At 34.0% G+C, this 12,454-nt stretch overlaps 2 protein-coding genes across 6 annotated transcripts in view; one reads left to right on the top strand and one right to left on the bottom strand.

Moving 5' to 3' along the window:
- Window positions 1–449: 449 nt before the first annotated feature.
- Window positions 450–3,657, bottom strand: LOC142976911 (protein FAM8A1). Its single transcript, XM_076120513.1, has 4 exons — window positions 3,196–3,657; window positions 2,797–2,935; window positions 2,407–2,533; window positions 450–2,166 (listed from the first exon to the last, which is right to left on the bottom strand). Exons 1-4 carry the CDS (start codon window positions 3,533–3,535, stop codon window positions 1,843–1,845), a joined length of 930 nt encoding a protein of 309 aa, XP_075976628.1. The 5' UTR covers window positions 3,536–3,657; the 3' UTR covers window positions 450–1,842.
- Window positions 3,658–4,085: 428 nt separating this feature from the next.
- Window positions 4,086–12,454, top strand: part of krz (beta-arrestin protein kurtz) — a 68,849-nt gene continuing 60,480 nt past the window's right edge. For 2 of the 5 annotated variants that reach the window (XM_076120473.1, XM_076120489.1), the window contains exon 1: window positions 4,088–4,440. The gene's annotated coding sequence lies outside the window, so the exon portion shown is untranslated. Of the gene's footprint in view, window positions 4,441–12,454 lie in introns of all 5 variants that reach the window. The other 3 variants (XM_076120466.1, XM_076120481.1, XM_076120499.1) reach the window with 3 other exon arrangements.

Raw genomic sequence — 12,454 nt, 5'->3', positions numbered from 1 at the left:
ATAAAATCGACTATTATGTTTCTATCAGCTAATATGAACTTAAAGAGTTGCTGCATAATGTTAAGAATAAAGTCCAGACTACTGGACCAACGAAATAGTATAGGTAGGCTGTGAGTAGACTCAATTTATTCATATAACTAATATTTTTTCATGTGCTTTAGTAAGTCTAGATGTTTGAAACAGGCTTATGAATCATGCTCATAAATGAACTTTAGTTGCTTACTGCAAGTAATAGCTTTTAGTAGGTTTTAATCAATAGATATTTATTTTTTATTACTTGATATTAAATCTTGAAACCTTCGATAACTTATTGTTACTGTGCTGTTATTTGTTTACTAAAGACCATGCTTGTTATTGTACAATGTTATACTCACAAACTTTAATATAAATCAGTCCTCTTTCAATTATTTCGTATCGTCTACAGTAATGAAACCAAGCATGTCCTTATTATATTTTTTTTTATTTCAATATTTACAATATAATACATAAAAATAAATATCACAATTTTGTAACTCAAAATTTAAAATTACTAGGTACAAGTATAGTTTACAAATAAATGGGATCATTGAATAAAATTGATTTAAGGTGGTTAACAGGCACCAAACTATTAAAAAATATATATTAACTGTTAAAAGTACAAAGGTATTATAATATTAGTTGACTGTTACAAGTTTTTAAAGAAGAACTATTTTTATAGAATTTGGACACCATGTAGGTACTAGTCCAAATACCATCATAATACATCCAGGCATATTTACATTTATTTGCAAACATACAGAAATGGCTCTTACATCTATTACATCAAACACCATATCAATTAGGTAGGTACCTACACAAACTTACAAAAAATAGGATGATTACTATGTGTCAACATCTGCAAAATATAGAATTCTTAAAAATCATACAATTATATTTTTGACTCTAAACATAATAGGAATAACTCTATAACCAAACATAAAAAAATAGATAAAAACAATCAAAATAAATAATACAGATTAAAATTTTATGTTAAACAGAGTAAATAAACCAAAACTACTCCTTTACACACAGCTAAGGTACTTATTCATACCAAAAATTCTTTGGTCAGTAATTTTTAAAGAAACTAGCTCTACCCACATCTACCTATTGAGTATATTATATTAAATAAGTATACAATAAGATGTAGAAAACATTATCGAACATGAATATATAGTTGATTATGTAGTTGATTTAAGAATAAATAGTCTTACAGTTCCGTAATTCATCTATTGAATAGAAAAATGTAGCTAACAATTCCATTATGAGAATATTCCTTAATTAATAGTTTTAAATGAAACTGGGCACCAGTAAGGTCGCTACACAATATATGGTAACTGATTTCATTCTGTTTAAAGGTTTGTATAAGTTTATAAAAACACTACAAATATCGTAATTTTGTTAATGTATGTACATAATTTAATATCCCAAAGCTACAAGTTTAATGCTTAAGAAACAACACACAAGCTGTTATAAGTATGCAACTTACGTCATAGTCTTAATCTTAATCTTTTCTAAGACCTGTACGTGCAAACAAGAGGAGATAAATTATGTATGACATAGTTCGCACGTTTGTAAAAGTCCGAACATAGATTATTTCACCATGATATCATATGGCAGGAATAATGATTTTTCAGAACCATTTCTTGAATCATTTTAAGGATAAGTGCTTGGAAGTATAGCAAGAATGCATTATGGCAATGACTTGTTGTTTGTATTCTTATGGAACCCAAAAAAGTAATTCCATATAAAATTATTATTGTACATGTGTAGCGACTTTTATGAAAAACTGTTGGAGTTTTACAGCATTACAATAACACCATCCAGTCAAGGAGCATGCCTTCTCGGAGGAAACATGTTCTCTTCAACGACAATTACACCGCAAAGCAGATCGTATCCTGTGCGGTTATGTCGGAACACAAAAAGAACAACGCATAAAGGAAACAGTAATGATATAAGGAAGTTCTTCATAAGTGACCTGATCAATGCTACGTTGAAAGAAAGAGGTCTGCCTGGGTAAAGCAGCACTGTCTCACGAGGCCGACCATCGACTGGAATGACAGCGGAGGCAGTAACGACGCGCAGGCCAAGAAGTGCTTTTCCTGGAGTAGCACCACCGGTTCGTCCAACACTGCCTGATAGACAGAAAGCCTGAAAAAGAGTTAAGCGAAGTTAGTAAAAAGAATGTAATTACCACAAATCTGGGACAACCCTAGAAATATCTTCCTTGACATTGATTTGGTGAGTAGTACTCATAACCTGTGGTATGAGGTAAAGATGAGATTGGAAAAGAAGGAGTGTTTTTATTGGTATCTGCCTAGGTCCATTAAATATAGGAATATGTGTGATTCCATACAAAATATGTAGGTATGTGTTTGTAATGTAACTCACCTCAAATATGCACACAAGTATCCTGTAAATGACTTCCAGGAACAATATTTCTGAAGTCAACTCCATTGCATACTTGTAATCATCATAGTTTTCACTGAACTTGTAGAAGTCAAACTTTTCTAAGTCACTGAAAAATATGGATATATTTTAATTTATTACAGTCATAGCAAAGTGCTAGAAGAATTATGTTAGAGAATTTAAAAGTTGCATTAGAATTGAATATTATTTGGAACTGTTTAATTTTTTTTTAAATAGCACATAATGTGATGCAAATTAGCTTGTTAATTTAACAATAAAATATTAAAATCCAAATACTTGTGCTCAGTTCATTTTCATACTAATAATTTAAGTGATATCGTAATTAGTCAACAATACAAAAAGTGTCCTTACATCAATTCAAACATATCCACTGCAATGAAGGTGACGATCAGCTTAAGGATGAATAGCAATATGAAGTCAATGAATTCAGCAAACAGCCTCTTGTGTAGTTGTGGTATTACATACTCATAGCCACCGTGTCTAGCGATCACTGTAAAACATTGTACAAATATCATATGCAGTGTCTTATGAGCCTAATGTTAGGTATGTAATTTTGTATTTGTTATGTTCTTTGGTGTGGTTTATAAACATTTTCTCATATTTGTTAAAAGTGTTTTAAATTATTAAGAATTTATATTAGAGTCTTATATTTTTAGTATTGAATACCATGATGTAATAACAACATTTTGTAAGCAATAAGGAATAAAACATTATCTGATTATAAAACATTATTTAATTAACAAGATCTACCTTCGTTAGGCACAACAGGTTCTGCTTGAGGCTGAGTTTCAGGAGCGTTGCGAGGAAGATTCTGCATTTGAAAAGGAAACTGCTGGCCTTGGAGCTGATAGTTATTGTTCAACAATGGAACATTCGTCGGATTGTTCTGTAAGCCTTGGAATGTCATCATGTAATAAGGGAAGCATGTGGATAGATTCTGGTACATCTGAGCTTGTTGAATCCATAACCGAAGAGCTTGGAAATAAGCCTCTCGTTCCGATACCGCTGGGGCTGCGTCACCTTCGCCTCTCCCCTCAGCCGATTCTGAAGGTGCCGCCGCATCTTGGACAAGTCTTTCTGATTCCGACATTTTTATATTTTGTATTTAATTACCAATTGGGAATTTTTCATTTGTACCTTTCCAATAGTTCAATATATTGATAAGTACACGTCAGTTTATTGACAGCATTTGTTTTGACATTTGTTCGTTTTTTTTTATTATTTTGAATACAATAAGTTCGGATACACCATCAGTCAGACAAGAAGATGGTACTTAGTCGATTTTTCAAACTAAATATTCCTATGGAATGGCTTTGCTTGGGTTATGAAAATGTTGCTAGTGCTTTTGTTGTCCCTTATTAAGGTAGACATTTAAACATTTTAAACTGAAATCAATCATGTAGGTACTGAATTCAGAGAAAATTTTGAGCAATCATTTGGAAGTTGTGTTCTCCTTGTTAAGTTTAAAATAAAAAATGTTCGTTCGCCGTATATAATAATTAAGCATTCTCACATGATTAATTATAACACTATTATATTAGTGCTATTAAGAAAACGAAAATAAATGTTTTTTTTCTTGCTACTTATGTATCAGTGCATACGAACGCAAAAATAAGGGGTAATATTGTTACTGTTTATAGCAACATTCCTTATGTCAGCCGTCGTTTGGCCGAATGGCCGATGTGAACGTCGGACTTGCTACTGCGTGCGCAAATAATGGTGATGTGAATTTGGGTGGTAGAGGATCGTAGAGTTATCATTCATGTTACAAAGTTGGTTTTTATACAACCACATTTGTTGCCGTGACGGCGTAATACATTATTTTCAAGTGTTGTGTAGTATTTGATGCTAAATAAACGTTGATCTAAGTACAGAGTCAGCTGTGGACTAATCGGTAATTTAGAGTATTATACTTGATGCAATGATAAGTGTTCCATGTTGGACCGGTGGTAAATAAAGAGAAACCTTCGCGTGATACTTCGTGACCAGTTACATGTAAGTATTTGTACTTGAGTAACACTTGCGATGTTTTCGTAAATACTTTATCCGGTCTATTTTTTTTGTTTTATTGTGTATCATTCACGGTAAGACCATTGAGTGGTATATTGAAGTTATCTTCGTGATTAGATTTGTCGAATTTGGTAAAATGCCATAATTTAATGCGTCACGCCTTCACATTATGAATATTAGTAGGTACCTGTGCTAAATAAAGGTTATCTCATATATGAACAGTTACTACAATATTATATCTGTACTTAGAGGGCAGAATCGTATTTATTTGTTATCTAAAAGTTGTTTTACATCCTATTTCTCCATGTATACAAATAAACAATGACTGTCATGATTAATGTCTTAGTTTTAGGAACTGTCCTTAAATTACTGTCAACACTAAAACAACTATGTTTATCAAATTTAATATACCTTCCTGTCCAGTGTCTAATTATTTCGAATTCATCTTCTAACAGACTTTTCACATTTTCATAAGACCTTGTTAACTTCTCTTATTAACAAAATCATAATGTGTAGGATCAATTTTTATTTAACAAACATGCAACTGTAATTATCTATCCAGCCAGTGTTCCTGCTCTATGACTTTTTATTCATAGAAGTCATATTATTTAAAAACAAAAGCTTGATAGATCAACAATACAACCAGCTTGTAATATGGCACATTTAAATTTGGAATAATCAATTAAGTAATTTAATATTAATTATGTCAGTGGTTAAAGCAAACCGGTCTAGACTACACTCTGTTTCTTATCTGTATTATTTGTAAAACAATCTTGGTGATACTGATTGTTGAAGTATTCATATAAAAAAATATGGAATGTATAATTTAAACAAAAATCTGTTTAGATATGTGACTATTTTTAAAATTAGTTATTAGTGTGATTTTATTAAATACCCATTAATAAAAAATTATATTATAATGCTATTTAACTATTCTTACTTAATAGGATAAGTAAACATAGTGTATTTTTACCTTTTTGATAAGTAAATTGAGTTCTGGAAAATACACAATTTTGTAATGGTAGTTGGTACCTTGTTACTAGGTGGTCTCATATTATCAGTAATTTTGATTGGGTTTACCCCCATTTGAGGAAATACATTGACATTAATTACCAAAACTATTATGTAATGAATTTATTTACTTCATTTTAAAAGATTCTGTGTATACAAAACAAATATATATTATTTTTTATTTCAGCTATGAGCATGTTGATAATCTTATAATGTCTTAAGATTCTATTCCATAAATTATTGAATGTAAAATGTTAATCTTTTGCCCATTAACACAATGTACTAACATATTCAGCTAGTTTCCTTAATAAAACTCAGATTACTTGTATATGTTATAGGCTTATAATCCAGAGGAGGATAATTCATTCATATAAGAGTACACTGAAAGGCTTAATACACCTGTATTCACTGTACATACACATTAGCAGCAATTTAACCAGTATGAACTTTGAAATACTATAAATGTCAGTTATGTCTGGTTTGATTTACACTTTACTATATACAATAACTGTAGAAGTAATTACTGTTTTGCCATTGAGTACTAGCAATTTAAGATTTTTGATAATTGCTTTAGTTATGGTATACCACCTTCTCCCATTATGACAGAAGATACAAGGCATGGTAGAGCAGTGTAATGTTAGCGTTCGTCATCATACGCCGGTATGACCATGAATGTTTTTATTATTTTGTGCCCGTGCAGACAGAGAGTGCCGGCGCCGAGTCCACTGTATAATTAATATGAACATCGCATACGAGCGTGTTGCATTACACCGAGTGGCGAGTATTTCCCCGCTGTACCTCGGATCATGTTAATGTCGCCGTGAAACAATGTTTTAAGCCCTTCGTTAGCTGCTCGTGATTTCCGTGCAACGTCCCGGCTTTCATGTTTCATCCTCAGTGCCAACTCACCGACGTAATCCTCTAAGAGGTGCTAAAATTTCCTGACAAATATTTTGCCTTTTAACGTTTTTGGAGCGTGATTTATGTCCGCTACTCCTGAAAAGCCACCTTTTACCGATTTTACCTACGTTTTATTACCGACAGATATACCTACGTATGTATGTTTATTTATGTATTTATTGCTAATGTTAGTTATTACATAATACACATTGTCGTATGACACGACACGCACCTTATCGGTTGGCCTTCGAAAAGGTCAAGTGCATAGTGTTGTGACCGGTGAAGATGCATGCAGCAACGAAACTCCGAATTGTTGCACGTGACGTTCTCCGAGGAAAATATCGTCTGTTTGTTGACTACAGACAATATTCCTTCGATTAACGGCAGCAGTCAGCCGAAACTGTAATAAAATTTGATTAAGAAATATAAAACTAAAATTCGAGCAATAAAAGCACATTCGAAGCCATGTTTTAAACTTTAATAGTTGTTATGATAGCAGATCTATAGTTTGAAAGACTGCAATAACACAAAGTGCACTTTCCGTGCCAAGCTTACAGCTACTTAGCATTGAAGTCACGCTACATAGGGCTTTTTAAATACGGTACCGTTCATTATCAAGTGAGAAATCTCAAACAAATAATACCTAAATTCTGCTGTTTGGTAAAAAGGTAGGTAGATTCTAGGGTACTCTCACTAAGCTGTGATCATCTTCACTTCCCTGACACTATAGTTAAATAACGGAGACATCGAATAGAAATCCTTTAACAGGGTTACAAGTGGATTAGCTAACACCCTCTCTCGTATAATTGGATCAGTGTAACGAAATTGTGTTCGTGGCCCTAACCACGTCCTAACTACTGCTCTGTACTAAGCCTTTCGACATTCGTTTTTTGTTAATTTACGATCTGTTAACGACTTGATTTTATAACATTCCTTAAACATCCAAATTACCTAATGATTATTGAAGGTTGTGACCGTAGCTGTTACAATGTCAGTATTTACGTCATTTCAATAATTTGATGTTAATCTTGCACAATGATTATCAAATTAAAAACAAAAAGTCCAACACTACGCTCGTTATGCCTTTTGCGTCGGAGATTCTGCTAAGTCGGCGTAACACACGACTTCTGAGAAAATGAATTGCTTAAGCATCACACGAGGGCAGACTATTAAACCACTACTTAACGCCATGAATCAGTCTGGACGGTGTAGTCCACCGGCTATCTGATCTGACTCATTGGACGTATTTGGTTTTCGTGTGAGATTTCATCGTTAAGTGATTAGTCACAGCCGCGTCGGCACTTCACACAGGCCTAGGAATGCGTTTAAAATAGATAAAGCAATAAACGCTGTAAAAACTTTCATATTTAGGCTGACGCTTTAGAGTTTATGCCTCGAATACCGTTCGTTTTGCACTGTTCAGCGTAAGAAGACTGCACAGTTTGAAGAAGCCAAGTATTTAAAGTATTCAGTGCTGCGTCATCTCATATTGAGGCGGTCATTTCCCACGGGCGAGACAACCTAATTTATCCCTTCGCTCTAAGGATTAAAGATGTGATTGGTTTGTGATTGGCTCGCGTCGCTCCCTGTACTCCTCATCGGCGACGGTCGGCCACAATAATTTGTTCCGCTTTATTTGCCAACGTACGCCGATCACTACTACAACAGTTATGTCATATTTCGTAATCGATAAAATCGCCGTACAGCCTATAAGCATGTTTGCTTTATAGCTTTAACCTATTATATCCGTGCCTACAATACATAAATAATGTCATTTATTTCGTAAAAAGAGTATCGATGATAATATCGATTAACTATTTTGACCTTTGGTGGAAAGAACGACCATTTGTTACGATTAGGATAAGTTTTAATGGTTGGTCGGTTCACAGTGCACACATGTGTAAAGAGTTAAAGACTAGCGTGGTTAAATGGCGCGTTGTTTTTACTTTTTGTTGACATTCCCACCTGGCGCCATGTGTACGTGAAAGGATACTAAAGACAGACCGCCTCAGTGCGCACTTAGAGCCACTTGTACTCGTTACTTACTGTTACGTCACACGCTTCAAGGAGCACGATGCGATACAAAGACACTCAATATTTTTGTAGCCGAGCGTAGAGTGCTGTTCTAAAAGGGAATGCGAGACTACTAACATCGACTGGCCTGAAGGCCTGAAGAAATACGCCGGCTTTAATTAGTGTTCAGTTAACATGTCTGGACTGGACTCATTGTGTTGTTATAAAGTTGTTACGCTTCGTCCGCATGGAAATATAACTCGTAAATACTGATCATCGATTTGTAAATCGACGTTATAAACTATTTGTGAGCTAAATTCCACAAGGTGAGGGAATTCACAGTGATGCAAATAGACTAATCGGTTTATTCGTATCATCATGATGTTAATAAAACAATATGGCCACTAAACGAAAAACACTGTGTAAATAATATTCAATAAATCCTCACCAAATCTATTTGAGAATTACTTCAGGGGGCTTTTAAAGGTGGTGTGCGTTCGCGCAGCGGAATGTTGTTGAATTTAAAGATATTAATTATGCAGATATTTAGTGTATGACGTCGTATAATTGTGTATGGTAAAAAAAAAATTGTGTACGCAGCCATTGTGGAGAAATTCACCAAAAACTGATTCCGCTGGGCGAACGTTGTCCTGGCGGAACTTATTTTAATCCATAGACTTTAGAAGAAAAGAGGTGTGTCCAAAAATTAGTGTGTATTTGTGTGTAATTGTGTATGTATGAATAAAATGAGTGCATGCATAAACTTCGGAGAAATTCAAGTTTCCGCTACGCGAACGTTTGGCCATTAGCTAGTTTTCATATAAAGCGCTTACATAGAGAGCTGTAGATTTTTACATACGTTGTTTTGAATTTGTTTATATTTGTTTAAAAAACAGATTTAGAAAAAATCGTAGGGCTTAAAAGATAAAAATATAAACGTAAAATACACTTAATAGGTCTTAGTTCTTAAAGTATGCACTTTGGGGTCTAGATTTTCACGTTTATACAAACCTTGTAAGTATCTGAAACATGTTGCCAAGTATCAATGATGTTCCGTTAGTAATTAAAGAGTTAAAGGACAATTTTACCATGAATAGATCACTGTTTACAAAACAGTCAAATATCACGACGTTCTAAAGGAATTGCATGGTAAAATGTATGCCAAAAATTAGTTTATTCATTCAACTATTCACATGCAAAATTTCATGTCATTAAATTTAGTAATTAAAGAAATCAATTAAAATACTGACGAAGCATCGAAAACCTACATAACCCGACCAAGTTCGGATAGCTACAAAAAAGCGGCCCAGCCATATATCTAAGAGACGTTCTTAACCTTCCAATATAGTATTTACTAATATGGTACAGTTCCGTACACAAGCGTTAGGAAAAAATAAAACAATTGCATTTCTTGAATTAAAAATATTTTTTTAATAATAACCCAACTATCTACGATAAAAACAAATCTTCAATTAACAAGTACTTTTCTATTTAAATATCCGTGTACAAAAATTTTTTTTATTAAGTATATTACATATTATTGCCCTCTCTTTTCTTCAAGGATGGAAGTACCGTTTCAAGCGGGAAGCCGCGCGCGTCCTGTTCGACTAGCAGTTTGTGGAATATTCCACAGACGTTAAATTACGTGCGTTCACAAGAATATAATTAAATCAAAATATTAACTTTTAAAAAATGTGAATATCTATCGGAACTCCGGAATTATTCCAGTCAATTCTGGAGCTGAAAAATCAGAACAATTGAACAACAATTTGGTGTACAAAAATAAATGACCTTTAAATTATATTGAAACAACAATTGTGTTATCACCTATACCAATTCAATACCGGTATTATACGGTAAATTTTGGGATGTTACCTAAATATATTGCATGGACGCTTTTTTGTAGCTATCCGAACTTGGTCGGGTTATGTAGGTTTTCGATGCTTCGTCAGTATTTTAATTGATTTCTTTAATTACTAAATTTAATGACATGAAATTTTGCATGTGAATAGTTGAATGAATAAACTAATTTTTGGCATACATTTTACCATGCAATTCCTTTAGAACGTCGTGATATTTGACTGTTTTGTAAACAGTGATCTATTCATGGTAAAATTGTCCTTTAACTCTTTAATTACTAACGGAACATCATTGATACTTGGCAACATGTTTCAGATACTTACAAGGTTTGTATAAACGTGAAAATCTAGACCCCAAAGTGCATACTTTAAGAACTAAGACCTATTAAGTGTATTTTACGTTTATATTTTTATCTTTTAAGCCCTACGATTTTTTCTAAATCTGTTTTTTAAACAAATATAAACAAATTCAAAACAACGTATGTAAAAATCTACAGCTCTCTATGTAAGCGCTTTATATGAAAACTAGCTAATGGCCAAACGTTCGCGTAGCGGAAATTTGAATTTCTCCGAAGTTTATGCATGCACTCATTTTATTCATACATACACAATTACACACAAATACACACTAATTTTTGGACACACCTCTTTTCTTCTAAAGTCTATGGATTAAAATAAGTTCCGCCAGGACAACGTTCGCCCAGCGGAATCAGTTTTTGGTGAATTTCTCCACAATGGCTGCGTACACAATTTTTTTTTTACCATACACAATTATACGACGTCATACACTAAATATCTGCATAATTAATATCTTTAAATTCAACAACATTCCGCTGCGCGAACGCACACTTAAAGGTGCCAGACGAACTTTATGAGTGTCAGTGACTGAAAGAAAGTTGGGAACTTATAAGAGTCGTCGCTTAAGAATTCGTCTCACGTACCGCCCTCACGTCCTGGCGTAGCTGACAAACTTCGGAGGGCATAAAGATTAGTGAAGGTGTGTCCCTTAATGTGTGCCGACTTTGACTTACGTATATTATTAACTAAATACACTTCGATCATTTAAAATAAAATGTCGTTAATTAAATATATTTTTGGGTTCGAATAAACATTGGCGAAAGGATATGGGTGTATTTGAAACGAGCCACAATTGGTCCCGGGTGAGAAGCCAAGCCGAAAGTCTGTCGGATGGAGGGGAGTGATCGTCAGGCAGGGTCATCAAGTATGCATGAACGACGGTTTCCGTCACGTCCTCGCACCCGAACTGATAAAAATACCACTGCGTGTTGTCTATCACGTCGAGCTGTTTCGTTTATGGACCATTGTTTTCGGCATTGTTCGATCTTCTTTTTACCTGGTACTGTTTTCTTATTCCTGCAATGGAAATTTACCGTTTGATGTAACTAACGAAACCAATGGATGGTTGAATATATCCACAGTATGCTATAACAGACACTCGTCTCTGATTGTTCAGAGGAATTTAAACGAAATGTCTGAAACGGGAGTTTAAACTGTGTACAGAATAGCATTGAGCTATAAATACATAAAAGGCAGATGTACCCGCTGTGAAGAATGCGCCGCGGACCAAAAACAGATAAACGTTGCCCGAGGAGCACTCCACATGACCGATGACGTCAGAACGACTTACGAGTCTTACGACTTACCATAACTGTGTAGCTGTATACTGTGCGTACTATACTTTAACTGGTACATATCTTTGTTTCATTCACCTTCCTGTGTTTTATTCCCGTCTCGAGGACAGCATCCAGTGTTTTCTTTAACATTAATGTCATCTGCAGCAATTTTGCGGCTACTTTATGGACCAAGTTTCTTTTCAATAAAAAGTAGCGAACTTTTTGTTATAGTATTCCCAGTAAACCATCGAATGAATGTCGTGATTGATTGTAAGTTTTTGTGTACTGACCGGATTATGTAAAGATCTCATCCATCCTGTTGTTATGAATGTCACAGTGACGCTTATTTACATTACGTTATGTCAGTTATATGCCATCAAAAACATTCTGTAAAAACCTCAAGTCTCGCCGTAAAAAGTTGTGAGATCGATATAATACCAAGTCGATTAATGTATTTAGTCTCTACTTAAAGGACCTTCTGTCTTAAGTTATTACGTATGTTATTATCATGCCAATTTAAAAAAAATACCTCTAAAACAAATAGACCGACCTGGCCATCGCATGATTTGATTATTAGTATGT

Source organism: Anticarsia gemmatalis, chromosome 1 (genome assembly GCF_050436995.1).
Source record: "Anticarsia gemmatalis isolate Benzon Research Colony breed Stoneville strain chromosome 1, ilAntGemm2 primary, whole genome shotgun sequence".
NCBI classification, from domain to species: Eukaryota; Metazoa; Arthropoda; class Insecta; order Lepidoptera; family Erebidae; genus Anticarsia; species Anticarsia gemmatalis.
Note: the sequence above shows the minus strand (reverse complement) of the source record. Positions and strands in the feature narration are given on the sequence as shown.